Source organism: Canis lupus, chromosome 11, assembly GCF_048164855.1.
Source record: "Canis lupus baileyi chromosome 11, mCanLup2.hap1, whole genome shotgun sequence".
Lineage (NCBI taxonomy): Eukaryota > Metazoa > Chordata > Mammalia > Carnivora > Canidae > Canis > Canis lupus.
This window is the reverse complement of record NC_132848.1, coordinates 30,782,469-30,808,654: the sequence shown is the minus strand read 5'-3', so window position 1 is coordinate 30,808,654 and position 26,186 is coordinate 30,782,469. Positions and strand designations below refer to the sequence as shown.

The 26,186-nt window shown below is 53.9% G+C and overlaps 2 protein-coding genes across 14 annotated transcripts in view; both read right to left on the bottom strand.

Annotated features, from left to right (window-relative positions):
* Positions 1-292: 292 nt before the first annotated feature.
* LOC140642911 (apolipoprotein L3-like) lies at positions 293-12,091 on the bottom strand. 13 transcript variants are annotated; one of them, XM_072844114.1, is made up of 8 exons: positions 11,975-12,091; positions 9,909-9,974; positions 6,984-7,022; positions 6,745-6,808; positions 6,367-6,409; positions 6,073-6,187; positions 5,003-5,135; positions 293-2,186 (listed from the first exon to the last, which is right to left on the bottom strand). In XM_072844114.1, the coding sequence occupies exons 6-8, from the start codon at positions 6,101-6,103 to the stop codon at positions 1,349-1,351; spliced, it is 1,002 nt and encodes a 333-aa protein (XP_072700215.1). In that variant the 5' UTR covers positions 6,104-6,187; positions 6,367-6,409; positions 6,745-6,808; positions 6,984-7,022; positions 9,909-9,974; positions 11,975-12,091; the 3' UTR covers positions 293-1,348. The 13 variants fall into 13 exon arrangements, with proteins under 13 accessions (XP_072700215.1, XP_072700212.1, XP_072700214.1 ...); XM_072844111.1 differs by lacking the exon at positions 11,975-12,091 and adding an exon at positions 11,326-11,481; XM_072844113.1 differs by lacking the exon at positions 6,984-7,022.
* Positions 12,092-15,394: 3,303 nt separating this feature from the next.
* MYH9 (myosin heavy chain 9) overlaps positions 15,395-26,186 on the bottom strand; it is a 91,549-nt gene continuing 80,757 nt past the window's right edge. The window contains exons 28-41 of the mRNA XM_072844109.1: positions 25,968-26,174; positions 25,633-25,737; positions 25,276-25,428; positions 23,942-24,190; positions 22,430-22,642; positions 22,067-22,279; positions 21,602-21,763; positions 20,300-20,428; positions 19,270-19,358; positions 19,054-19,177; positions 18,621-18,829; positions 17,949-18,057; positions 17,690-17,862; positions 15,395-16,950 (exon numbers count right to left, since the gene is read on the bottom strand). Of these exons, the coding sequence (XP_072700210.1) occupies positions 16,833-16,950; positions 17,690-17,862; positions 17,949-18,057; positions 18,621-18,829; positions 19,054-19,177; positions 19,270-19,358; positions 20,300-20,428; positions 21,602-21,763; positions 22,067-22,279; positions 22,430-22,642; positions 23,942-24,190; positions 25,276-25,428; positions 25,633-25,737; positions 25,968-26,174 (2,253 nt within the window). The 3' untranslated portion in view covers positions 15,395-16,832. The remainder of the gene's footprint in view (positions 16,951-17,689; positions 17,863-17,948; positions 18,058-18,620; positions 18,830-19,053; positions 19,178-19,269; positions 19,359-20,299; positions 20,429-21,601; positions 21,764-22,066; positions 22,280-22,429; positions 22,643-23,941; positions 24,191-25,275; positions 25,429-25,632; positions 25,738-25,967; positions 26,175-26,186) is intronic.

The following is a 26,186-nucleotide window of genomic DNA, read 5'->3' as shown; positions in this document are numbered from 1 at the left end:
ATTCGTCTCAGGGGTAGAGTTTCATGACTCATCAGTGGCATATAATACCCAGTGCTCATTCCATCACGTGCCCTCCTTAATGCCTATTACTCAGTTACCCCCCCACCCCCCACCTCCCCTCCAGAGACTCTCAGTTTGTTTCCCAGAGTTAAGGGTCTCTTATGGTTTGTCTCCCTCCTTGTTTTCCTCTTATTTTATTTTTCTTTCCCTTTCCCTATGTTCACCTGTTTTCTATCTTAAATTCTACTTATGAGTGAAATCATGTGGTATTTGTCTTTCTCTGATTAACTTATTTCACTTAGCACAATACCCTCTAGTTCCATCCATGTTATTGCAAATGGTAAGATTTCATTCTTTTTTGATGGCTGAGTAGTATTCCATTGTGTGTATCTACACATCTTTATCCACTCATCTGTTGATAGACCTCTGGCCTCTTTTCAGTGTTGGACTATTGTGGACATTGCTGCTATGAATATTGGGGTGGAAGCCTGGGTGTCTCAGTCAGTTAAACATCTGCCTTCAGCTCAGGTCATAATCTCAGGGTCCTGGGATTGAGCCCTGAGCTGGGTTTCCTGCTCATGGAGGAGTCCGCTTGGCCCCCTCTCTCAGCTCCTCCCCACCCTTCCCATGGCCTCTCTCCAATAAGTAACATCTTTGAAAAATAAAATAAATAAATATCGGGGTGCACATGCCCTTTGAATCACTATGTTTGTATCATCTGGATTAATACCTAGCACTGTAATTACTGGGTCATAAGGTAGCTCTATTTTTAACTTTTTGAGGAACCTCCACATTGTTTTCCAGTGCAGCTGCCCCAGCTTGCATTGCCACCAGCAGCATCAGAGGTTTTCCCATTCTCTACATCCTTGTCAGCATCTGTTGTGCCCTGATTTGTTCAGGCCATTCTGACCAGGGGGAGTAGAATCTCATCACGGTTTTGGATTTGTAGGAAAGAGTCCACTCCTGCCAGTGCGTCACCACGGGGAGGGTGGGCAGAGGAGCACTTCTCGCATATTCCAACCATTCTTGCTTGAGTATTCCTGGCCTCGCTGCTTGTTCCTGCGTGCCCCTCTTTCCCCACGTCCCCCGTGTCCTCTTTGGTCCATTCTCCTCACTCTCTCCATCCCTGTCTCCTCATTCCAGCCCCATGTCCCTTCCTCCCTGGGACCCCCCCCCAAAAAAACTGAATAAACCCCGCCGTCACTGGGCCCAACTAACCTAATGCTAAACTCTGGAACGCCCCCCCCAAATGTTATTTTGCCCCCCTCCCCTTCTAATAAAGTCCCTCTACGTCTTTGTCCCACTCTCGCCCCTGCTCTGTCCCTGCTCGGAGGTCATGGAGTCGGCCCTACATGAGACTCTCATAGAGCCGTGTGAGCAATTCCAACTTTCTCTCCAGCTCCTGGGCCTGCTGCCTCAGCACTTCAGCTAACTCTGCCCTTGCCCCCTCATGCAAGTGCCTTGACTCTTTTACAAGGCTGGCCACATCCATCAGAAGGAACACACCTGAGCTAGCCATGCCCAGATACCGGATTCCTTTGGACATTGCCAGAGCAGTACCTCCAAAAGCTTTCTGCACCAGATTGCCACTTCGAACTGAGACACTCCTACCTGTCATGAGGCGCCTGGCCTTGTCTACCAGGTGAGGTTGGACTGTGGCTACCTTCTTGGCACTATTATTCTTTGCAATTTTTTTCAGATTTCTAATGACAGATCCTAAAGAAAGAATTTTGAGTATGGTGTTCTGCAGATCCAATCCAACTCTGTCCCCTTGATCAATACCAGACACCAGGTCACTGGCTTCAGCTCTTGCAGACGATGTGTTTGAGTATTCCACAAGGCTGGTGGACATGTGAGTCACAGTAGCTGCAACTCCCAGCATCGATCCAGTTGTCAAGAGTGTCAGACTGAACCCTGCTGTTACAGGTGCCAGACCCAGACCAAGGACGCCCAGGAGGCCAGACGCAGCACCGGTGGAACTCGCTACCATGTTGGAGATGGTGCAGCGCTTGTGGACCTTGTCAACCTCATCTGCAAGCCTACGGAGCTTTCTTATGCGTTTCTCAAGCTCCACTTTCAACTGGGGAAACACATTCAAAAAAGTCTCCCTAGCCAGGTCTTCGTCTTCCATATCCATGTGTCCTGTCAGGTCATTCAAACCTTCACGTAGTATGTCAGCCTCCTCCCTGAAACAGCGAAGGTCTAGTGAGTAAGAAAGACTGATCTGTCAAATGGGCTTGATTTGATCTATCCTACGTAAACCACAGAAAATGTTTACTAGAAATCGAACGGAAAAGAATTTTACAAATGGAATGAACTGTTTCTGCAGTGTTAAAAACATTCTTCCCATTGCTCATGTTCCGTAAGACACAGTCAGGTCGGGGAAAAATAAGTCCGTGTCATCTGAAGATGCTCTTACTTGGTGGGTATTTGAGGAAGATGCCTCTAGAGTCAAGGTCAGGTCAGCTGGTCAGTGCCACAGTGTTTGTAGACTGGGAACTCAGTAGATGAACACAGGGAAGTGGGGTGGGAGCAGAAAAACTTTTGTTGGGAGGCTCTTCATGTGTACTGAAGGATTAACCTTACCCACAGAGGCCTGCCCTTTGCCTTTGGCACTGGAGGTGAGCTCTAGGCCCTACCTAGGATGTCAAGGCTGCTAGAATGATGATGCCTGGGCCTCAGGCTACTGGACAGCCTGACAAGACGATGTATGATGAAGGCGTTGGGTCATGTGCTGTCAGTTCTGATCTATGGAAGAACTAGAAACTAAAAGCGTTAGTGTGACCTCTAAGTGGAGCTGGAGATCACCAGGTGGCCATGCAGGGAGCATGGGACTGACCCCCAATAAAAGTCTATACCCTGAGCCTCAGGTTGAAAAAGACTCTCTCCATGAACAAACATTACTCAGGCTCTTCTGAGCCCTCTGCCTGACTAGGCCTTGCCGTTGGTCTTCTGTGCTCTGTCCTTAACAGCCTGGAGTGCCCAGTCTTTGCAAGAACCATGTTGGATCAGGTTAGTAAGAATCCCCCCACCTTCATATCTCCTCTTAGTGATTATTCATCCCCAGGCCCCATCCTGCTCCTTGACTAAATCCCTAACTATCTTGCTGTAGTCCCAGTTAAGCCAGATCTCACTGTCCTATGACAAACACTCTCTGGACACCTACAACATGAATTAAGTCTTCTTTACCATTTTAATAAGTGTCACGATAATTGTTTACTTTCACACCGAGAGCTTCCCTGCTGGGCAATGCTCCACATGCCATTGTTACACACTGAATACAGGACAGTAATGCATCCTGAGGACAATTGAAGCTTTGCACTGGAAACCCTCCAGGCCTCTGCCCCAAGTGTCTCTTTCCTTGGCTGAAGGTAACCTGTATCCTGCCCTGTGACACAGCATTACCGAGAGTGACAGCTCTCAGTGAGCTCTACAAGTGCTTCCAGAGACTCATCCAATCTCCGGTGGTTTGGGGAACCCCACTGCCACAATTACCAGTTGATGCCAAAAGTAAGGGCAATTGTAGGGAGAGTGCTCTCAGACTTTACAGTGTAGCTCACTGTGGAACTTGGAATTAAAGAAAAAAAAAAAAAACCCTCAGAGCAAGAAGGGATCTTAATGATCATTTTGCTTGGCACCTGCTCTCATCCCAAGCATGATGTCCTCTGCTGGGGCCCAGCCACTGCCCCAACTGACTGAGAGGCAGCACACCTGCTCCCTGGTTCCCTCAGTCTCTGCAGCGCACATCACTGACCCTCGACCCAGCACCCAGCACACCCGACCTCATAGGTGTCACCAACTTAATTCACACCTTAGCTGGTGACAGCTTCGCATGCATGTCCACCAAGACCATGTGCAACTTGACAAAGAGATCTTGAGAACCTTCTATCTGAAGCACTAAGCCAGAAAAGACCTGCCTTTGAGCAAGCTGGTGGAGGAAGTACTTTCCTCTTTGGTGGGCACTTCTGAGTCTCAGAATCCCTCAATGAGGACAGAATTGGCAAATGCCCCTCTGGAGCTGGAAGCTGTCACATAGCCACACTACCTCCCACTGGCCTGGCTCTGCTCTATGTAGATGACAAGAGCTTCCAACTGGTAGTCAATACTCCCAAACTCCCAGGCAAGGCATAGAGGAAACACCTTCCTATAGCCGCGGATGCCTGGCGGGAGGAGATCAAAGAAGCAAGAGGAAAAAGGTCCCCTCTCCCTCTCACAACACCTCTGCTAGGTCCAGGGCCTCCTCAAGTTTCGTGCCCTAGAGCTTCACCCAGGCCCCGCCCTGCTGCCCAATCCTACCTGGTCCTCCAACCTAGAACCCCTTGTCCATCCTGACCACCAGCAGGAACTGATCCAAGCCTCCTGGGCTTTTGGACGGGATGACTGCCTTTGGATCCTCACCTTTGACCTTGCAATTCACACTGAGACCTTTACCACAATCTTACCAGATTCAATTCCAGCTTCCATTGAATCAATGGCAAATCTGAAACTCCAAGCCATACAGACCCAGAGACCCCCAGGACTGGGCAAAGATAGAATCAGGATCCAACCCAGTTCAGTCCAATTCCAGTTTCTCCACAGACTGATGTGTCAGTATTCTTCTGAATTGTCCCAGAGGAAGTCCTGTTAAGCCCTCATCTCATGGAAGAAGACCCATGGCCCCTGACTTCTCCCAGTAATCCTCTGAAAAGTTAACATTGAGTACCTACTATGTGTCAGTCACTATGCTAAGTAATTTACATGCATTATCTTAGTTTCTTCAGGATAAAATTGAACAGTTGAAGAGACCAAGGCAGAGATAGTTCTACTTTATGTTAAGCTCCAAGGTCACATAACCTGCCCTCTACAGGTTTCCCTTCTCAATCCGAGGCCATTCACTGCCAGTGAATATCATGGAAGACATATTCCTTATGGATTGTTGAGAGGGAACATACTCAACCTCCACCCCAGGATGCTGCCAATCAGAGATCGGGGTGACCATTGTGGGGCATCCCTGAGGTGTTACCTGGGCAATGAGGCAACAGCCACAGCCACAAATCTCTCCCAGGCTTCATGGTCGTTCAATAGGTGATGCAGTACTTCTGGGCTCACGGTGTTCTGGAAATACGCAATAGCATCCTCAAGAAAACTTTCGTTCTCTAGATGGAAAGAAAGAATGAAGGGTTGTTTAGTTTTTTTCTTTTTCCTGTTACACTAAGAGAGAGAGAAAACCAGGGCGTAGCTGGAGGGAAACCACAGCTTTAAAGCTATGTATTTATGGATAAAGGAGGGAAGAGCTGAGAACTGGCCTAGGCAGGGGTACTGAGATCAAAGAATCAGTTCCTGCTCTGCTTTCAATACTGATAAGCAGATGCTTAGTTGGGACACAGGGCAAGTGCCCTAATATAGCCGTCAGGGTGGGGAATGCTGGGAGAGAGGAGGTAAGTAACAGGTTCCAGGTCAAGAGGAGAGTAACAATACTTAGGGAGGACATCCAGTGTAGCAGGTACTGGCCCAAACCACATAAACACAGTATATTTGATCCTCAGAAACATCCACATTTATAGATAAGGTTAAGTAAGGCACCCAGGTCACACAGGTGGGTTGTGGCAAAGACCCGACTGGGGGTCTGGTCGGTGTCCCACTGACCCTCACAGAGCAGTCAGGCTGGCAGCAGGGTGAGAGCTGGAGGGAATGGCCTCTGTTGCAAAGCCCCCAGTCATCCTGAGCCATGCCGGAGGCTTGACCAGGGCAAGAGGGCAGGAGAGGCCTCCAAGGTTGCTGGTCTACCTCCCCTTGCACCCTACCTCAGGACCCCCTCTTTCTCTTTCTGCTGTCACCCATGTCTTTGGGCTGTCCTTGCCTTACTTCTGGGTCATTGGAAGGACAGCAGGGGGAGGGAGAGAAAGTGATCATCTCAGCCAAGACCCTGAGAAGGCAGGAGGGAAGGGTTCCTGCGACCCTGTGGTGGGGACTCCCCTTGACCCCTCTTGGGGGCTCGATGACACACTCAAGGGACTGACTCCTCTGTAGGTTAACTCAGCTGGAGGCATCCCCGCAATACCAAGCATCATCCAGAAAGTGGAAGGTGACTACCTGGAGAGAGTTCACGGCCTTCCGAGGTCATGGTGCCAGCAGTGGGATCTGAGGAGTTTCCCTACAGTTGTGTCTGTGTCTCAGCTGGAAGGAAGTATTGCAGAAGAGATTCAGCCTTGGGGAAGAGAGAAGAAATGGTGGGGTCAAATGTGAGCCAGCTGTGGCAACAGGGAGCAGCCAGGGTCCAGGCCTCTGGTGGTTCCCTCTGGGATGGCCACAAATGCCAAAATGGACTTAATCCCATGTGTTTCTCCACTGGCCTTGGCTGGCTGCTACTTAAGGAAGGTTCCTCACCTCACTCCAACTCACTCCCAAGCCAAGTCAGAGTCCTGTCCTCCTGTTGGGGCACAAGGAGAAGATAATCAGACAAGGAGACTGCCATCTGAAAAGCTACGGAAACAATAAAACCAAACACAGAAGAAAAGATGGGAAGACATGTTCTGGAAATTCCTTGAGGTCAAGAACATGTGTGTTTCCTAATTGATAATAGCTAATATTGATCCACTATCTAGGACAGGCAGGGCTCCTTACTTCAACAACAGCAACAACCAAAAATAAGCTGGACTAAGTAAAATTTTAAAAAAATGACATCAAAAGAATTTTGTAATTTCAATATAATTTCATAAATAAATAAATAAATAAATAAAATAAAATAAAAATAATTTTTTAAACCTTGAATCAGTGTCCTCAGGGAGATCAGAAAGGTGTTTTCTTCATAAAATGAGAGCAGGATGCACTGAAAAGCGGGAAAAAAAAAATTAATGGGACCAAAAAAGAGATCTTGGGTATTAAAAAGTGACCAACAAACTAAAGAAGTCTAAGGAAAGGTTGCAAAGGCTAAGGAAAATTTCCAGAAAGTGAAATGAAAATGTGAAAAAATAAATGGAACTAAAGGGGGAATGACAAGTTACCTTTTGAGGTCTTTTCTTAGAAAATCACTTGAGGAAGAGCTGCAGGAACAAAAAGTTTGTGTGCTTATGGGGGAAGTTGACGGTACTAACCAAGACCGAAAGATGTGAGGGATCCAGGAAACAGGAAACAGAACATAGGGAGAAAGGAATCCAAGGAATACAGCGGGGCATGCAGCAAGCCTAGAGAACAACCAGCCCAGGATGGAATAAGAAGTGAATAGTTCTGTGGGGAAAGGGGACTTGACCTAATACCTCACATAATGCACAGTTGTAAAGAAATTGAGGAAATGTTGAACGCAACACGGCAAGGTGCAAAAACAAAGGCAACTAGAAAATTAGGAAAAACTAAAGCTGTGCAAGGAAGCATGTGCAACTGTATTTCACAAGTTACCTCTACAGTAAACAATACTGAAAACAACACAAAGATGTAAACAATCTTGTTTGCTCTTTCACTTTAAGAACACAAGAGACTATTAAATAAGAGAACTAAATGCCCTCGTTGCCAATCAACATGCACCTAAAGTACAATAGCAGAAGCTGAGAGGTGAAGCATGAGGAGAGGAGAAGGATTAACATCCTCATTTCACAGAGTGCGGAGTCCAAAAATCTTGAGTGCAATTGAGAGGCTAAGAAATAAAGACATAAGAAAAAAAGGAAAAAGAAACAAAGGTGTAAATAAATTGCGACCACTAGAAAGGTTTCTCTTTTTTTCTTTGTTTTTCTTTCCTTTTTTTTTTTTTTTTTTTTTTTTTTACTAGAAAGGTTTCTAATAGAGGATATAATATTAGGGCTATATTATTAGGAGAAGGTGGAAAAGTGTGTAAAAGAAAGTATAAAAATAAGTGAAACTCTTCTCTGTCCTGGTAAGAAAGAACTTTTAAATATCACAATTTAAAAATCACATTTTAAAAATCAAGGGAAAGAGATTAGCTCTAGTGGTTGAGGACTACCTGCATTGCGCCAGGCACTGTTCTAAATGCTCTGTGTGAATTAACTCACATACTAGTTCTCACCATGACTCTGTAAGAAAAGGAACCGAAGCTCTGAAAGGTTAAATAATTTAGCCAAGCAGCCGGCTAGTGCCAGAGCCGGGACTCAAATCCAGACTTCCTGTCTCCCGGAGCCGACTCTTGCACCTATTCTGTTTCCAGTGTAAGAATATCACTTAAAGATCTTGATGAACCACGTAAAGAAAAAGCAAAAAATTAAAAGCGCCTGTGTTTCACTGGGAAGGTGGGTGGGCATATGGGTAAAAACAAGTCCGTGAGTAGAGAGGGAATCTGTACTCTCCAGGAGTGGCCCTGGTGGCTTCAGGCTGAGGGGCACTGACCAGAAGGCCGTGGGTGGACCCTGTGTCAGGACAGGAGCAAAGCAGAAACACAGCTGTCGGGTGATCAGGGCAGGTCCAGCGAGGGGGGCACACGGCTCCCAGCAGGTCCCTCTCTCTGTCTCCAAGCCACTGTGGCTCTGCTCGCGTCCTGCCACCCATGCACGGCCAGCTCTTTGCTCTCAGCTCTGGCCTTCACAACGCATTGGTTCTCCTGGCCTTGCTGCGTCCTGCCCACCAGGTCCCACACACCTCCACGCTCCTCCAAGGCCACTGACCACCCCCTCCACCTGCTGCCGCTCGTCTCTGGGCCTGGACATCAGGGACGAGTTTACTGGTCATCTTTGCAGCAAGGGCTGGCTGTCCGGCCCAGCCTCGGCCAACAAGATGCAAGGGGACCTCAGCTTAGGGGGGGTCCCTTGACCCTGGAGAGGGGGGAGAGGCAAGGCAGCCAAATGACACCACGAAGCCCAAGGACCAAGAGAAGAAGGAGGAGAACCCGGGGTGACACCAGACGTTTGCCAGAGGTCCATCCGTCCCGTCTTCTGCTATTCTCGGCCTGGCCCTGCCCTCGGCCTGGGCCTCAGCTGGCCTTGGAGGCCGGACCGTGCTCCCTCCTGCTTGCTTAGTACCCGGGGTCCTCGGCCAGCCTGCGGAAAGCTCAGTTCCCGGCAAGGCCGTCAGGAGGAGGAGGAGGGAACCCGACTGCACGGCCCGGACAGGACAGGGGCCCCCCCGGCCCCACCGGCTCTGTCTAAGCTCCAAGGCAGCAGGACCGAGATCCTCACACAGCATCGCCCTGCAAGTGGCTGCGGCCCCTGCTCCGGGGCAGGAAGGGGAAGAGGAGCCGGAATCAGCCTCACACCCCTTGGCCTGGCCCCGGGCCCCCACCCGCGCACCCCTGTGTTCCTCTCTGCTCCCCACCTGCACGTCGCCTCCGTCCAGGCACCCCACGCACCCCTCCTTCCGGCTTCTATTTTTCTTTTTAATTTTTATTTTAAGGAGGCTGCAAGCCCAACGGGGAGCTTGAACTCACCACCCTGAGATCAAGAGTCGCAGGCTCGACCTGCCCCGGCCTTGCTTCTGATCACACCTCAGCCTCCAGGCCTTGGCTTAGGCCGCTCCTTCCGCCCCGGGATTCCGTCCCCCACCTCCCTCACCAGGTCAGGGTTTGGAGCCCCCCTCTCTGCGCTGAGAGGCCCAGGAGCCCGACCTCCTCCTCCCCTGCCGGTTTCCCCCACTGACTGACCCTCCGGGTTCCCCTGAATATAAGCTAGAGAGAAAACGCTACAAATGTCCTGGAAGAAATATTAAAAGAAAAAAATAATGTCAAGTTGGGGAATCGTTCCTAGTCAAGATGGAAATCCCGGATGCAATAAAGGGAAAGTTTCAGTGATCTGACCTGTTAAAAATTGAAAATTGCAAAGGGCACCATGAACACAGTCAGCACAGTGAGAGGCCAGGAGGTACTAGCCAGGATCTGAGAGCAGAAGAGCTGAGCGGGCCCCAAACACGACAGATCCTATGAATCAGCGTGAAGAGACTGAAGCCAAGTTTTGAAGGGACGTGAACAAAGAATCTCCAGGGAAGGGACTCACCCAGGGTCACACAGTCTCCGAGGGCGGGCGGGCGCACGGGAACACCAGGGCTTCCGATGCAGGGGTCTGAGGAGGAAAGTGACTTTAACCATCCAAAGGCCTCTAGGTTTGTCTCTGCCGGCGGAGACACACAGATCTAAGCTCACACCCTTAGAGTGGTGCCCACAGGTCTACACTTCGGCGTTTTCAGATTACGAAGTCCACCGGCCTCTGCTGCGACCACAGACCCTTAACACCCGCCTCCACCTTTCTTTCTTTCTTTCTTTCTTTCTTTCTTTCTTTCTTTCTTTCTTTCTTTCTTTCTTTCTTTCTTTTCTTTCTTTCTTTCTTTATCTTTCTTTCTTTCTTTCTTTCTTTCTTTCTTTCTTTCTTTCTTTCTTTTCTTTCTTTCTTTCTTTATCTTTCTTTCTTTCTTTCTTTCTTTCTTTCTTTCTTTCTTTCTTTCTTTCTTTTTCTCTCTTTCACTTTTAGTATTTATTCATGCGTGACACAGAGAGGCAGAGACAGAGGCAGAGGGAGAAGATGAGGGGCTCCTTCCCAGGCCCCCGGGATCATGACCTGAGCCAAAGGCAGACACTCAACCACTGAGCCACACAGGTGCCCCTCTGGCTCTTTTTTTTTTTTTTTAAGAAGTTATTTATGATTTGAGAGAGAGGACAGCGAGCAAGCAGCAGGGCTAGTGACAGAGGGAGAGGGAGAAGCAGGCTCCCCTCTGAGCAGGGAGGATGTGGGGCTCCATGCAAGGACCCTAGGATCATGATCTGAGCCAACCAGGCCCCGCCCCCCTCTTTCTGATGGGGACACACAGGCCTCTCCTCTCTTCCTGCCCCACAGAACACGGTAGAGAGGGCCCAGTCGGGGGGGTGGGGGGAGCAAAGCCCGGCCACCCCCCTGCTCTGTCCCCAGGTCACGGTCACCCCACTGTGGGCAGTCACTCCCCCTCAGGTTCCCTGCAGGCCTTCAGAGACAATGTGGGCGACACAAGGACCCCAAATCCTGGTACCTCAAGACAACCCACCCGAGCCTTTGCACCCCACAGAACTCCTTTGCTGGTCAGCCTGGCAGCAGCGCCCTGGGGACGCTCCAGAGGCTCTGACTCCCCTCCCCTCCTCCACCTCCTCTGCTTCCTCCCAATTCCCCAAAGACATGAGCCTCCGGACCTGGCCCTGCCCTCTCGGCCTCGAGGGCCGTCTGGAACCCTCTGGAACCCGGGCTGAGCACTGTCCCCTCCCTCTCTACTGTTTGGGGGCTCAGGGGGAGGGGGGAAGCTATCAGATGAGCGAACCCGGGTTCCAATCCGGGATATGTCCCTGCTTAGCTTAGAGCCTGGGCTGGAGCTCCAGGTCACAAGGATCCTTTCCTTATAGAGTGGCTTGGAGGGGGAGCCGCCGGGCCGGGCCCCAGCCCCCCAGCTTACCAAGGGCTCTTCATCACACTCGGCCCACCACGTCCAGCTGGTCTCAGCCGTGGGGACCCAGTCGCCGCTGGGCGTCTTGTGGGAACCACACGGCTGGGCCCAAAGAGAGCAGGGCCCCGATGGGAAACGGAAACCCCCACTGCTCGTGGTGAACCAATGACACCCAGGCTCATCCGGAGCCCGTCCTCCCTGGGCAGTCCCCGGCCGCCACAGGAGCAACCGCGCCCCTGACACCCCCACCCCCCACCCCACAAGCGTCCCCCTCCACCCTGTGGGTTCCTGCCCAGCCCCCTCCTCCCTGTCCTCCCACCCCACGTCCCCCCACGCCCGCCTTATTCTCCTTCCTGCCCCAACTTGCCGGATGCTCCCTGCGCACCTACCACTTCACAGCCACAAAAGGCCACACCCACGTGGCTCCTAGGCACCCGGTACCCAGATCCCGCTGCAGGAGCACCTGCTTCTGCCACCCGGAACAATCGGGCTCATACATCAAAGCCCAAATCTAGCATCACCGCCTCTGAGAAGCCCTCCGCACCGGCCTGGCAAAGTCCACGGTCCCTTACTCTGCTCCCATGGGCCCTGGGGGAGGGCTTAGCTCCCCGGCTCGGCCACCAGGTCCCGGTCTTCGCGCCACCACCGCGGATCTAACCTGGTGTCTCTAGACTTGTCCCTGATGTCAGGGACACCCCAGCAGGCCCATCCTTGGTGGCCGAGTGCTGTTTGCTCGGGTGCAGACCTTGTGGGAGAGGAAATGAGGGTAAGGCTGTTTTCTCAAAAAAAAAAAAAAAAAAAAAAAAGGCTGTTTTCTCTCCACCTATTTCCACTTGATGTAAGATCTCTTTCTCTTTCTCTTTCTCTCTTCCAGGAAAGCTAGTGTTTCTAGGAAACAGAAACAGCCAGCGAGGCCTCCTTCCCACTGGGAAGGCAGATGCCCAACAGCAGAGTCACGCAGGCGTCCCTTAGCCACTACGTCTAAAACAAAGCAGCATCATGGGTGGGTGGGAGGTGGGCAGCTCGGCTCCTTCCCTAGCACAGTGTTTATGGAGATGGCTCTCTTTCAAGGGGATCCAACAGCAACGAAAACCTAAATCACGGTTATGCTCCGTTACAAAAAAGGGAGGCACCTGGCCAGCTCAGTCCATGGAGCTGGCCACTCTTGGTCTCAGGGTCATGAATTCGAGCACCATGGTGGCTGTGGACATTACTAAAAGTAATTTTATACTTAAAATCCCCAAAGCCAAAGAATAACAATGATGGTGGTTCTGGCCACAAAACATTGTGAAAGTATTTAATGTTACTGAAGTGTTGGGCGCCTGGGGGTTCAGTGGTTGAGCGTCTGCCTTTGGCTCAGGGTGTACCCCGGCGTTCTGGGATCGAGTCCCTCATCGGGCTCCTCGCAGGGAGCCTGCTTCTCCCTCTGCCTGTGTCTCTCCCTCTCTCTGCGTCTCATGAATAAATAAATAAAAATTTAAAAAGAACACTACTGACGTGTATGCTGAACAATGGCTACGACGGGAATGCGGTGGTGTGCATATTTTACCACCATAAAAAAATCGGAGGGAAAAAGCCAGTCACCAAAGAACAAATACTGGATGATTCTACTCATATGAGGTACCTAGCACCCTAAAGTAATTAAACTCCTAAAGACAGCACAGCAGTGGTTGCCGGGGGGTGACCAGGGGACAGGGGCCTAATGTTGAGTGGGGATGGAGTTTCAGTTTGGGAAGATCAAAAAAGTTCTGTAAGTGGACAGTGGTGATGGTCACAGAACAGTGTGAATATGCCTAATGCACTGAACCGGACACTTAAAATTGGTTAAAATGGTGGGGTTTCTGGGTGGCTCAGCAGGTTAAGTGGCCAAATAACTCTTGGTTTCGACTCAGGTCACGATCTTAGAGTCGTGCAATCGCCCTCTGCCTTGTTTTCAGAGAAGAGTCAGCTTGGAGATTCTCTCCCTCTGCCCTTCCCTCTGCTAATGCTCTGTTTCTTTCTCTCAAATGGAGGAATGGATCTTTAAACAAAAAATTTTTTAATTAAAAAAAAATGGTTAAAATGGTGAGCACCGACATCTGGCAACATGCACAGATCTAGAGGATATGATGCTAAGTCAGTCAGTTAGAGAAAGATGAATGCCATATGATTCCACTCATCTGTGGAATTTAAGAAACAATACAAATGAACAAAGAAAAAAGAAACAAAAATGAACTCCAGACTCTTTTTTAATGTTTCAAGATTTTATTTAAGTCAGACTCTTAAACACAGAGAAGACACACTGGTGGTTGCAGGAGGGAGTCGGGCAGGTGTATGGGGGGACAGGGGAACAGGATGAGGAGAGCGCTTGTCATGATGAGCACTGAGTAACGTACAGAACTGGATTTCTGTATTATACACCTGAAACTAATGTAACACTGCATATTAACTATACTGGAATTCAAATTTTTAAAGTTAATTAATTTTTTAAAAGAACGCACTTCTTGTGATGCATGTTGAGAAACAGAAAAAATTGTTTCATCATATTGTGCACCTGAAACGCATATAAGACTGTATATTAACTACTTGAATTAAAACAAAATAAGAAACGAAAAATAATAAATCCCTAAGAAGCTCAACCTTGGTGGAAAGAAATAAGAGCACCGGACTCCTCCACGAGGGCTGTGCATGTAGGGATTTTACCCTCTGCTGTCAAGAAAAAGAAAGAAGATCCCTCCCTGCCCAGCCCCGACGCGCTACCCACCACTGGCGGCCAGTGAGCAACCGCACAGACCTTGAACTCCTTTTCTTCCCCATGGAGCTTGTGTTCCCAACAACCCTCCCGGATTTCCTCCAAAAAGGGAATAAAAGCTACCTCGCCTTTGTCTCTCCTGACTTGCCATGGTTTGTTCTGAACTGCCATTCCTCTGCTGTTCTCGAATAAACTCATTTTGCTGGTAAAATGGCCCTTTTATTTTTAAGGTTGACAGCCCAGAGGGAGAGAAATCCTTAAAACCCTCAAGTATTCTAAAAATGTGGTTTTCAGCCCTAAGTTCTCCCTGTTGGCTGGAGATGAGTCACAAAACTTCCAATACCACGAGAACTGGCTGCTGGATCTCAGCCGGCCAGCGGGTGCGCCCGACAGTCTGAGTCCCCAGTGGCCGGGCCGCAGGGGGTGGGGGCTAGGGCTGGCTGGGCCCATGTTGGCCCGCAGCCCCTGGCGCGGGTGTCAGGTGCTCCTGACCCAGCTCCTCACCTCCAGGGGGTCGGAGAAGCTGCCCTGAAGTGCTTCTGTCAGGGCGCCGTAGGCCCAAACCCCGCTGTGTCCAGGTCTCCCTTCCACGAGTGGTGGAGACTTCAGGGCATCACACAGCCCTGCTCAAATGCCACCCCCCCCCCACCAGCTTCTCACCACACCTCGGTTTCCTTGCTTTTGGAAAGCGTACATACCTGACCGTGGTACTGAGGGGATGAAGAGAGGAAGGGATGAACTGTGCTCGGCACACAGTAGGTGCTTAATAAGAATTGCAATTTCCTGAGCACTCACTGTGTAGCTCAGGCACTGAGCAGTCCCAGTATCTGCATGACCTCCGTCCGTCTTCCCAGCACACCCTTGAGGGCGTCTGCTGTCCCGGTCACCTCCATCTTCAGACGAGGACACACACGGACTTGAGAATCTAGTCCTTTCCCCCAGATCATGAAGCTGCCCGTCACCGACTCCCTTGGTCCTGCTCGTCCAGAACTCAGCTCCAGAGGAACCTCCAGAGAGCAGGCTTTGTCTGACAGCGAAGGAAGCTCCTGGAACTCAGCACCTAGGTCCGTGTCCCTAACCCCAGTCAAGCACACGTAGGTACTCAGTAACTGAAGTCAGCAGAAGTTTCCAGGAGATCCTCTTAGCGCCCTTGCCCCGGGCCCAGCCTGCCTTTTGAGCTTACCCTTCCCTGCACAACCACCGCCCCTCATCCAAGCCTGTGCCTCAGCCATGTTGCACTTCCAGAAGCTTCCAGAAGATGCACAAAGTAGGTGCCCGCTGCAGAAGCCCAGCACAGTCCCATCCAGGCCACCTGCTTGGACACACAGACACCACCAGACACAGGGCTCGTAGCACATGGTTCTCTTTATTGTGACGCTCAGTGGAAAACATCTGTAAACCAGCTTACTGTAGTGGTGACAGCTGTAACACATGCTAAGGCACTTTTATTATATAAAAAAGGGGTGGGGCTGGGAGCTCCGTTCACTCCTTTGTGACAGCAACTGGGACCTGAATTCAGAGCTTTTTAGCCATATGTAGCTTTCATATATCATCATGACTTCAGTTGGTTTTTCTTTAAAAAAAAAATGCCTTCTTTGCTATAAGTAAGTCTAAATGCAGCATATACAAAACAGTTAGGAATACAGGTAAATTCAGCAACCAGTGTAGACCAGTGTAGGACAAGCTACTCTCTTCTAAACATGGTTCCAAAGGAAAGGCAGTGATAAAGACTTGGAATTTTATCATTTATTATAAGGGGAGGGAAACTTTTTTTTTTCCTTTCAAACACAACCGTGCAGATGACAGATTTTTAAACCATACCGAGTCCTCGGTGCGGATAGTCTACACTCGGGCCCCAGTCTCTGAGTAGGTACAAGGTCATGCGGGAGGGCCACTGGCCCTTTGCAATGCTCTGGCTGTCAGACTCGGGACAAGTCCCTTAACCATTAAATATATTTGGTCCCCAAGAACGTTGGGAGAAGCCACTGCTGGCCTTTCCAGCTTGGCCCTGAGGCCCTGTCTGCTAGGCCTGGCCCCGCTGTGGCAGGGGCAGGCTGCCCTCGGCAAAGGAGGGAAGGGGGTCGTCATTGCACTTGAGACACTTTAGAAACAGGAGGGGACAGTGGCGCTGCCCAGAGCAGGTGGGGAGGAACGACTCTCCTTCCCCGCCCCCCGCAGTCTGTGCCCCGCACAGAGGTGGCAGCCCTGGGCCTGCTCTTCCCCAATCACCCAGGGCCCACGGGAGTTGGGGGGGCCAATGGGGCGGAGGTTGTGAGGTCGCCGTGTGTGATTGCCAACAGCAAAGGAGGAGGGGGAGCTGGTGGCGGAGGTGGGGGAAGGTGACAACTCTCCTGGGGTGTCGGGCTATCAAAACTTCTTAGTCTGAAGAAAAATAGATTCGTAGAAAACTCTTTGCCCCTCCCCGGTGGCCTGCCCTCCTTGCCTCGCCATCTTGTGCTTTTTTGGCAAGAGAGGGCCAAAGATCCTGCTGGTCACTCTGTTCCCAGGCCAGTGGCCCAAGACTCTGACTCTTTGGTATCAGGTTCTGGGGGTAGGAGGGGAGCAGGAGGGGGCTGCAGCAGAGAAAGCCGAACGCCCTGGAAAGGCCTGGGGTGGGGAGCGGGCAGGGAGGCACAGGCCTGAGGTCCCCCGGCCTGGTGGGACTGGGTGAGGAGGTCATAGTCACAGCAGTCCCAAGAAGGTGGACGGGGTGCTGCGGGGCTGGAATGGGGAGGCGGAGTCGTCTGTCGGTCTGTCCATCCGTCTTGGGCAGCCGGAGGAGAGGTTACTCGGCAGCTTTGGCCTCAGCCCCGTCCGCCTTGCCGTCCACCTCCTCGTCTGAGCAGTCGCCAGCACCTTTCCGGGCCACCCGGCGGGGCACAACAAACGGCAGGTCCCCTCGCCTGGGGGCAGAGGCACAGCGTCAGCAAGGTCGCTAGGGTGGCCGAGTACCGCTCACACACTTCAAAGCCATCTTTAGAGGGACACGAGGCCCAGATATCCGACAGGGCCTCAGGCTCCCTGGCTTCCCACTTTACCCCAGAACACGGGTGCACAGACGTCACCTTTCATACAGATGCTCAAATGGCATACAAAATGAGGTGAACCCAAGAGGTCACCGAGTGACCATCCTGTAAGCACATCCCAGCACCTTCTCCTGATCACGCATAAGAAAGTTAATATTCGTTGTGGGCCAGAATGTTGGAGAGAAGTGAGAATCCTGGAGAAAAAGACCCTCTGCCTCCCCCACTTGAACTTCTTCAGTGGACCCGCTCCTCAGGAGCCACACCGCAGCCCCCCAGGGGCGCAGGCCTGGATGGTCAGGGCCCTGGGCCACACCCAGCCCATGCATGCCAGGGACCGGCAGGCCACCTCGGGCCACCACTGGGGCGAAACACCCAGCCTGGACACCTTGTGAGGTTTGGAGCTACCAGGCCAAGTGTGCAGGCAAGATGGGGACAAAGGACCCCAAGAGCCGCCGTGCACCCGGAAAGCCGGGGAGCGGTCCAGCCGCGGAGGACAGCGCAGCATGGGGCGCCTGGCCACTGACCGCCAGGGCACAGATAGAACCAACTCTGGAAGCTTTGTCCACAGTGCACCCTTCAGAGCCCACGGGCTTCGGGGAGGGGAGGCAGGGCTCACCTGAGCTTGTTCTTGAGGGAGCTGACCTCGCGGTTCATGGCATCGGCGGTCTCGGTGGCGTCCTCCAGCTCGCGCTGCAGCTTCCGGCGGGAGGCGTTGGCCCGCTGGGCCTCCTCCTCGGCCTCCTCCAGCTGCCGCTTGAGCTGCTTCAGGCGGGTGGATGCCTTGTCGGCCTGCAGAGACAGGCGGCCGGCGGCCCCGGTTAGGGACGGGGGCGCGAGACGGTCCCGGGGCCCCACCGCTCGGTGTGCACACACACCTGGTCCTTGAACTGCTCGGCGTTCCTCCGCTCGTCGTCCACCTGCAGCAGCACGTCCTTGAGCTTCTTCTCGGCCCGACGCACCTGCTTGCAAGCTGCCTGGCGCTCCCTGCGAGGCACAGACGAGGCGGCTCAGGGACCCTCCTTCACAGGGTCCGGCTACCTGCCAGCAGCCGGATGAGCTGTCCTTAGGCCTCGCTGGCATCTCCCCACCTGGAGGCTCTGAGGCTGAGGCAGGCGCTCGTCACTGAGCACCCACGACCGTCGGTCTACGGGAGGCATGGTGACCAGCTCCATTTCACAGATGAGCAAACGGGCTCAAGGAGGGAGGGGCACAGTCCCAAGAGCATGTATGTGGCAAGGAGAGGGAAAACTGAGATTTGGGGCCCGGGGCAACCTGCCCATTACCACCAAAGAAGCCTCAGTCTTACTGAGCCTGCAGACTGGCTGCCCGATGGGACAGGAACCCTCACCTCTGCTGATTCAGCCCCCAGGGACGGTCACCAAAGCCCCCAACCGCAGAGGTGGGCCGTGGGCTCCTCCGCGAACTCCGTGAAGCCCAGTGGAAGGGACGAGGGCAGGTCAGGAGGGGACATGGGCCCCGGGACTTGGGATTCAGGCAGGCACAGAGCACCCTGCAGGATGTTGCAGGTGATGGGCAGGAACACCTACTTGGTCTCGTTGTCCAGCTGCTCCTCCAGCTGTGCGATCTTGGCCTCGAGGGCAGTGATGGAAGCTTTGTACTTGGACTTGACGGTACCCTCCATCTCCTGCAGCTTGACCTTGAGCTCCTTGTTCTGGCGCTCCAGCTGCTGCCGCGCGTTCTCGTTCTTCTGGGCGTGGCTGCGCTCGAGGTTCAGGTCGGTGTTGATCTGGTCGATCTGTGGGAAAGAGGGCAGGTGACCTCGAGGAAGGCCGGGCACGGGGGGCAGGGAGCACGATGGGGCAGAGGTGGGGCCGCTGGGTCCCACAGAGCCCCAAGCTCTGGGCCCTCCCAGGGTAGGGAGCCCTGCCACATCCAGGGTCCAGAGAGGGAAACCAAGGGAGGCTGTTGCAGGTGCCAGGATGCGCTGGGAGGGGCGCCCAGGGGCCCGACCCCGCCCACCTGCAGGTTGGCCTTCTTCAGCCGATCGTTGACCAGCTCCGTGTTGCCCTGCTCCTCCTCCAGCTCCTCCTCCAGCTGGGCAATGCGGGCCTCCAAGCGCCGCTTCTCCTCCAATGCCAGAGCTCTGGGTGAGGCAGGGAGGCAGAGTGAGACGGGGCCTGTCCCGGAGGAGGGGCGCCCCCCACCCTCAGCTGAACACGCCACGCCACGGCTCACCCCTTGCCGCTGCTGTTGGCGATCTCGTCTGCCAGCTCGTCCCGCTCCTGCTGGGCCTGGCGCTTGGCACGCTCGGCAGCTGCCAGTTCCTGCCATGAGAACCCAGACCGTGACCTGCTGGGGCCGCCCACCTGAGGCCCCGCAAGCCCCCTCCCCCGTTCCTGGCACTCTACAGCACCATGCTCCCCAAGCCCCCCAAGCCCTGGCCCTTCCTCTCGAAACCTCTCCCAGGTCTGCCTCCTCCATGAAGCCCTTCCTCATCAGCTCCTCTGATTCCTTCCACTGAGGCCACAGCTTAGGCACCACATGTTTGCAGAGCCCCTAGATCTAAGTGTGGGAACCAAGTCATGTGCTGGGGATGTAGACATAAATAAAAAACCGTTCTTCCCTGACGGGAGGCTGGTCCCTCTGCATCCCAGGGAGACCAGAAGTCAGAGGAACGAGGCAGGGATGGGAGTTAGGGCAAGAGCACGGGGCCTCTGAAAGTCAGGTGGGTAAGGTGGTCTCAAGAGAGACCCACACATGACCTCAGAGGGAGGGATCACCTCAGGCCAGGCAGGTGAGAATGGACTAGGACAGGCCTGGACACCCAGCCCAGCCAGGAGCACCGGGTGGCCAGTCAGCTCACACTGTAGACCACCTAGGGCGGAGGGGAGGCTTCTGGGATATGGCTCACAGGTGACCGACAAGGCAGTGCGGGTCTGGGAAGGTTCCCCCTTGACAGGAGCCAACGCCCAACAGGAGGTGGTGATTATCACAAAGCCTCATTTCACGCAAGGGAGCTGGCCCCAAATGGCGACAATTTAATTCACACAGCGTTTTAATCACACCAGGGAGCCCAGCTACTTAATGAAACCCTGCAGGGAATTGTTTCACGAAGCCAAAACCACCCCCAACCCACTGCTGGAGTCAGGCTAGTTCGCTGCCAGCTGCGCTGGGTGGCCCAGGCTGGCTGGGTGGAGGCCCTGGGTGGCGGCTCTGGGCTGCCCCCTGCTGGTGACCCCGAGTGCCCCCCTGAGGCCCGGCCCACCTCCTGCAGCTGGATCATCTCGGCCTCCATGCTCTTCATCTTCTTCTCGTTCTCCTTGGCCTGAGCCAGGATCTCCTCACGGGAGGCACGCGTGTCATCCAGTTCCCGCACGCAGTCCTTCATCTGGGCCTGGGGTGCAAGGACAGGCTTGACACCCTCACCACGGCCACCGCCCCTCTCAGGGATGCCCCACCCCTAGAACTTCAGGCGGCCCTGCAGCCCGGAGCCATGTTCAACCGACTTGGCGGTAAAAGGGCAAAATAATAAAGACAGTCGTCTCTTTTACCCTGTGCCATTTTCACATGATTTTGACCATCAGGATTTACCAAGCACACCTCTGGCAGCGTTAACGTCGCTGGCTACGCCTTAGCCCAAGCTGCAACTTGGGCCACACTTTCTACAACTGGCTGTTGACCCGAATGCGGCACTCTGACACCATTCCCGGGACACCTGCCACTCTAGGTCAATGCCCACCTGCCGGATCAGCCCCCACTACAGGGTAGAAACGCGTCTCCTCTGTTCTTCTCCCATGATTCGTTTTAACTCTAAAGATCTTGCTCAAATAGGGTTTTTTTCCCTCTTCTGCAGATAAATCCCAAATTGAGATTCCCTGGGCCACAAGGCAGCAGATAGAATTGCCACCAGCAACAACCCTAGGACCTCACCAATGGCCCCGACTACATTCTTCCCGTGGCTGCTCTTCTGGGTACGATGTGGTTTCGATGTGGTTTCTTAGGATTTTTATCTTTAATGCTTATCTTGATGAACACTGAGTTCAGACATACTGACACATCAGTGCATCGTATGCCTGAAACTCATAAATAACACTGTATGTTAACTACGCTAAAATCATTATTAAAGTACAAGAAGGAATACATGAATAGACAAGACTTGTGATTTTTAATCCTTGATGAGGTGAGAGTCTCCCAAGTATGTGTCCTGTGCTCTGGGCTGCACGTGGGGTTTTGTGCTCAGCTCAGAAGCTTCACTCACTGTCCACCAAGACTGGATCAGGTCGGGAGCCAAGGCTCTCTCTGGTTTACTCTGGAAACCCGCCACCAACTGACTACCTCCCTAACGTCACTGTGTTTCGAGGTTTCCATAGCTTTGTTTCCTTGTTTACTAGACACACAGTCAATGATCTCAGAGCAGCTTTGCTTCTGTTTTGCTTCCCCTCAACCCCAGGGCCACAGTCTCCATCTGCGAGATAGGGCTAAGGGCACCCCATCTGTCCGCGGAGAGGGGAGGGTGGCACCTCTCAGCATGTCCCGGCCACCATGCTGCTGGCCCAGCCGACCTCACCTGCAGCTTCCGCAGCTGCTTGATGGCCTCGTCTCGGTTCTTGTTGGCTGAGTCGATGTGGGCCTCCAGGTCCTTCAGATCCATCTCCAGCTTCTTGCGAGCAGCCACAGCCATCGAGCGCTGCTTCTTCTCGTCCTCCAGCTCAGCCTCCATCTCCCGCACCTGGGGCACATGCCAACAGCTTGGGAGGCTGCACCCAAACTCAGACCCAGGCCCGCTCTGAGCCCGGGTGGGCTACACAGGGCCTCTGGGGGCCCATGAAGGTTACTGGCCTTAAGGAGAGGGTCCCTGAACACTGAGACAGAAGACTGGAACATAAGGACAGGGGAGGAGTGGACAAGGAGCCCCCAACACAGCCCAGGGAAAGGGGAGACGGGGAGGGGGAGGGAGCTGTCCCCAGCATGCCCCTGCCCAGAGCCGTTCTCAGCCTTGTTCCAGGGAAGGGCAGTGGGAGGGCCTCCACACCTGTCTGACCAGCTGCTTCTTCTTCTCCTCACTCTGCTCGTCGCGGCCCTGCAGGTCCCGCTCGAACTGGGCCTTCATGGCCTGCAGGTTGACCTCCAGCCGCAGCTTGGCGTCCTCGGTGGCCTGCAGTTCATCCTCCAGCTCCTCTAGCTGGGTCTTCATCTCCTCCACCTGCTGCTCCAGAGCCCGCTTAGACTTCTCCAGCTCGTGGACCTGCCACCCCAACCACCAAGGAAGGCTGAGTCAGGAGCAGACGGACAAGGTCCCCAAGGTCCCTGACCTCAGGGTTTGCTCGGCCCCTAGTCCCTTGTGACTTCCCCACTCAGGTCCCTCTGGAACCCTGGCGGCTGACATGGTACTCACGCTCTTGCCGACGTCGTCCTTGGAGCTCATGAGGTCCTCCATCTCAGTGCGGAACTGCTTATTGAGCCGCTCCAGCTCCGCCTTCTGCTCCATGGCCTCCTCCAGGGCCCGGGCCAGCGACAGCGCCTTGGTCTCCTTCTCCCGGGCCTCTGCCTCGGCCCGGTCACGCTCCTCCGCATACTTGGCAGAGATGGTCTTCTCCTCGGCCAGTAGCTGGGGAAGAGGAGGTCACTGTGAGCATGCTGACCTCAGGTGGGCTAAGCACCCGGACCCAAAACTCCTTGGGGAATGAGCATCCTAAGTGCTGGTCTGAGGGGAGGGGAGCACAAAGAGCCGCCACAAGGCCATCACCCAGGGTACCCAGCGGGCTCCAAGTGGGGCACATGTAGTCCAGTGTGTCCTCGTAACCAGACAAGGTGATCTCTGTCAGCACACTGTGAGGTCTGTTTAGTTTGGATTATTGGAGAATCATGATTCTGTACGTCACATGGCGACCCTTCCAATGAAAACCCACAGGAAGCATGACACAAGAAAGGCCCTGTTCTCCTGAACAACCACTTGGTGTTTCCTTTAAAACCCATGTGGAAAACAAAAAAAACAAAACATGTGAATCGGGACGCCTGGGTGGCTCAGCCGTTGGGAGCCTGCCTTCGGCTTAGGTTGTGATCCCGGGATCTAGAATCAAGTCCCGCATTGGGCTTCCTGCGAGGAGTCTGCTTCTCCCTCTGCCTAGGTCTCTGTCTTTCATGAATAAATAAATGAACCTAAATAAATAAATAAATAAGTACATACATACATATGTGAATCTGGTTGCTTAGAGGCCCCACCTGCAGCCCGCATCAGAGATGCCCATTTACGTTCAAGTTCTCAGGTGTTCACTCTCCGTGCGGGCCCACCATGGCCAGACCTCGTCTCCCCATCTCCCCAGTCCCTCTTGTCCAGGTACCTCTTTATTCCCCAAGGCCCTTAAAGGGCCAGGTCATGAATGCTCTAGACTTTGCTGGACTCTGCTGCAGAAGCACGGAAGCAGGCAGAGACAGCCGCAAAGAGGGGAGCATGATGGAATCCAGCACAGGGGCACAGGGCTGCACTCGGCTGGTTTTGCCGACCCCTAATTTATTCTATTTTTCTATCCTACCCCACAATCTGGGTCTCTGAAAGCTGCCTCAGACCTTGTGGAATGAGGTGGAGGTATGCCAGATAAATAAAAATCCTACATAATGGGGGTATCTGGCTGGCTCAGTTGGTAGGACATGCACCATCTTGGCCTTGGAGTTGTGAGTTCAAGCCCCATGTTGAGGGTAGAGAAAAAGAAAAAAGGCGGGGGGCGGGGGGGGGGGGCAGAGGGAATTCTACATACGAATAAAACTGGTTCCATAGAAACGATCTGAAAGATGGTAAGAAATGGGAAAGAGGAAGAGATGCCCTGCCCTGAGGGGGACCCCTGTGTGCCTGCCCCGTGGCCTGTGCCAGGTGGGAAATGAACGGTGGGGGGGTGCCTGGGGCCCACACCTGGTCAAACTTCTTCTGCTTCTTCTCCAGGTTGGAGGCAGTCTGGCGCTGGTGGTCCAGGTCCACGAGCAGGTCGTCCAGCTCCTGCTGCAGCCGCGTCTTCGTCTTCTCCAGCTTGTCGTAGGCAGCCACCTTCTCCTCATAGCGCTGGCCCAGCCCCTCCAGGTCCTTCTGGAGCTTCCTCTTCGCTTCTTCCGCGGTCTCCAGGCACCCCACGCCATCCTCCATCTTTTTCTTCATGTCCGTCACCTGGGCAGGAGTGTGGAGTTAGGGAGACAGCCCCGTGCCCCAGGGCAGTGGCAGCTGGCCTACACCCCACGAGTGGAGGCCCAGGCACGGGGATGCCCCTCTTCCATGGAGGCAAGAGAAATGGGGTTTCTGCAGAGGGTGTCTGCCCAGTGCATGCAGCCCCGGGGAAGGCCTCTCAGTCGAGACATACACCAAGCCTCTTGTTTCTTGTTTTACAGACAAGCCCAGAGAGGGGAGCCTCCTCCATCGGCCTCTGCCCAGGGACAAAATCTGTCTGCTGCGGAGGCAGGAGCTCTGGGGGGACCCACCCCGCAACCCCTCTTGGCACCCACAGACAAAACTGCCTTGACGCACACACACGGGCTACCCCCACCCAGACTGAACACGGACTATGGGCCACCCCCAGGAGGTGGTGTAGATCTTCTGGCCCGGCAAGGAGAACCCAAGACAGGATGTGCAAAACAGGGCTCTTGATCTATTTCTGGTTGCAGACCCTCTGGGAGTCTGGAAAGAAACTATAGTTTTAATAGGCATAAAATGCATAGGATCAGCAAGTAAACCAATACAGGAAAATGCAGCTGACGGCGGTGGTGCTGGCATGACTTCCTGCCTACATTGGCGATACAAGAAAATGCTACACATCCGTCAGGTTGGTGGAAATACAGACCTGATTATCTCCTCCATCTAAGCTGACAGACCCCTGAATTCTACCTGGGGACCCTGGCTAGGAGCTCCAGCTGGAGAGGGCAGGAGGTCCTGCAGGAGGACACCCAGCTTGGGGCAGGCCTGGGCCTCCTCTGCCCCTCAGGCCTCCCCTGCTATGTCCCAGGCGCCCCCTGCCTCCTGGGCCCCCTCTGTCCTCTGGGTCTCCCCTGTCCCCCGGACCCCCCCTACCCCCGGGCCCCCCTTATCTCCCAGGCCCCCTCTGTCCCCCGGGCCTCCTCAGTCCCCCAGGCCTCCTCCTGTCCCCTGGCTCTCCCCTGCCCCCCTGGACCTCCTCTGTCCCCCCCTGGGCAGACAGGTGCCCAGCAGGAACTCCCCAGCCTGCAGCACCCGAGTCATCTGGGTGGCATGCCGATAAGAACCTGGGCATGGAGGGTGGCGATCTGCTTCTCCAGGTTCCGCTTAGCCTCCTCCTCCTCTTCCAGCTGCTCCTTGAAGGAGTTCTTCTCATCCTCCATCTGCTTCAGCTTGGTGCTCAGGCTCAGCTTTTGCCGGTTCTCCTCCTGGAGCAGCTCCTACACCAAGGATGAGGGGGCCGTGTGTGCTCAGGAGGCGCAGGGTCAGACCCATGTGGGCCCCACACCCCCAATGGGAGGGAGGAGCTGATCCCTTGGATCCGGGCGACAGCTGAATTCCTGGTGGGGGCGGGGGGTGGAAGACCCCATGGATACAGGGAAAGACAGGGCATCGGAGGAGCTGGGACCCGCTGCCACCTTTACCTGTGTGTCCTGAAGCTGGGACTCCAGAGCAGAGAAGTCCTTGGTGAGTTTGCTGGACTTGCTGTCAGACTGGGTGAGGAGACCCATCACATTGTCCAGCTCAACCTGTGGCATGTGGGGGAGAGATGGGACAGGAGGGACAAGGCACATGATTGCTCTGGCGCCACCTCAGCAGTCAGGCAAAGGGGAACTGCACCCCGAATGCTTTGCTGACAAGCCAGTTTGGGGGGGGGGGGGGGAGAGAGAGAGAGAGGTGCACAGGCGGGGGAAGCCCTGGAGATCTGGGCCAAGGCCGAGGAGCCACAGGCAGGAACTCCCGGCCATGGAGGCCTCACCTGCAGCTTGGTGACCTTGTCCGCCAGCTCTGTGCGCACTCGCTCCCCCTCGGTGAACTTGACCTGCAGTTCCTGCAGCTGGGCCTCAGCCTTCTTCCGCTTGTGCTCAGAGTCCCCTTTGCCCTGCTGCAGGACCTTCACCTCGTTGGCCAGCTCCCCTCGCTCGTTCTCCAGGGTCTGCTTCGCCTTCTCCAAGTTGGCTTTCACCTGGTGGGGACA

Bases quoted from the DNA above. Each gene is read 5' to 3' on its own strand.
- LOC140642911 (XM_072844114.1), bottom strand. From the start codon at position 6,103: ATGACCTCGGAAGGCCGTGAACTCTCTCCAG. The intron at 5,136-6,072 runs GTAGTCACCTTC...CTTTCCATCTAG, and splicing joins AGGCCGTGAACTCTCTCCAG to AGAACGAAAGTTTTCTTGAG. The intron at 2,187-5,002 runs GTAACACCTCAG...TCGCTGTTTCAG, and splicing joins GCTGTTGCCTCATTGCCCAG to GGAGGAGGCTGACATACTAC.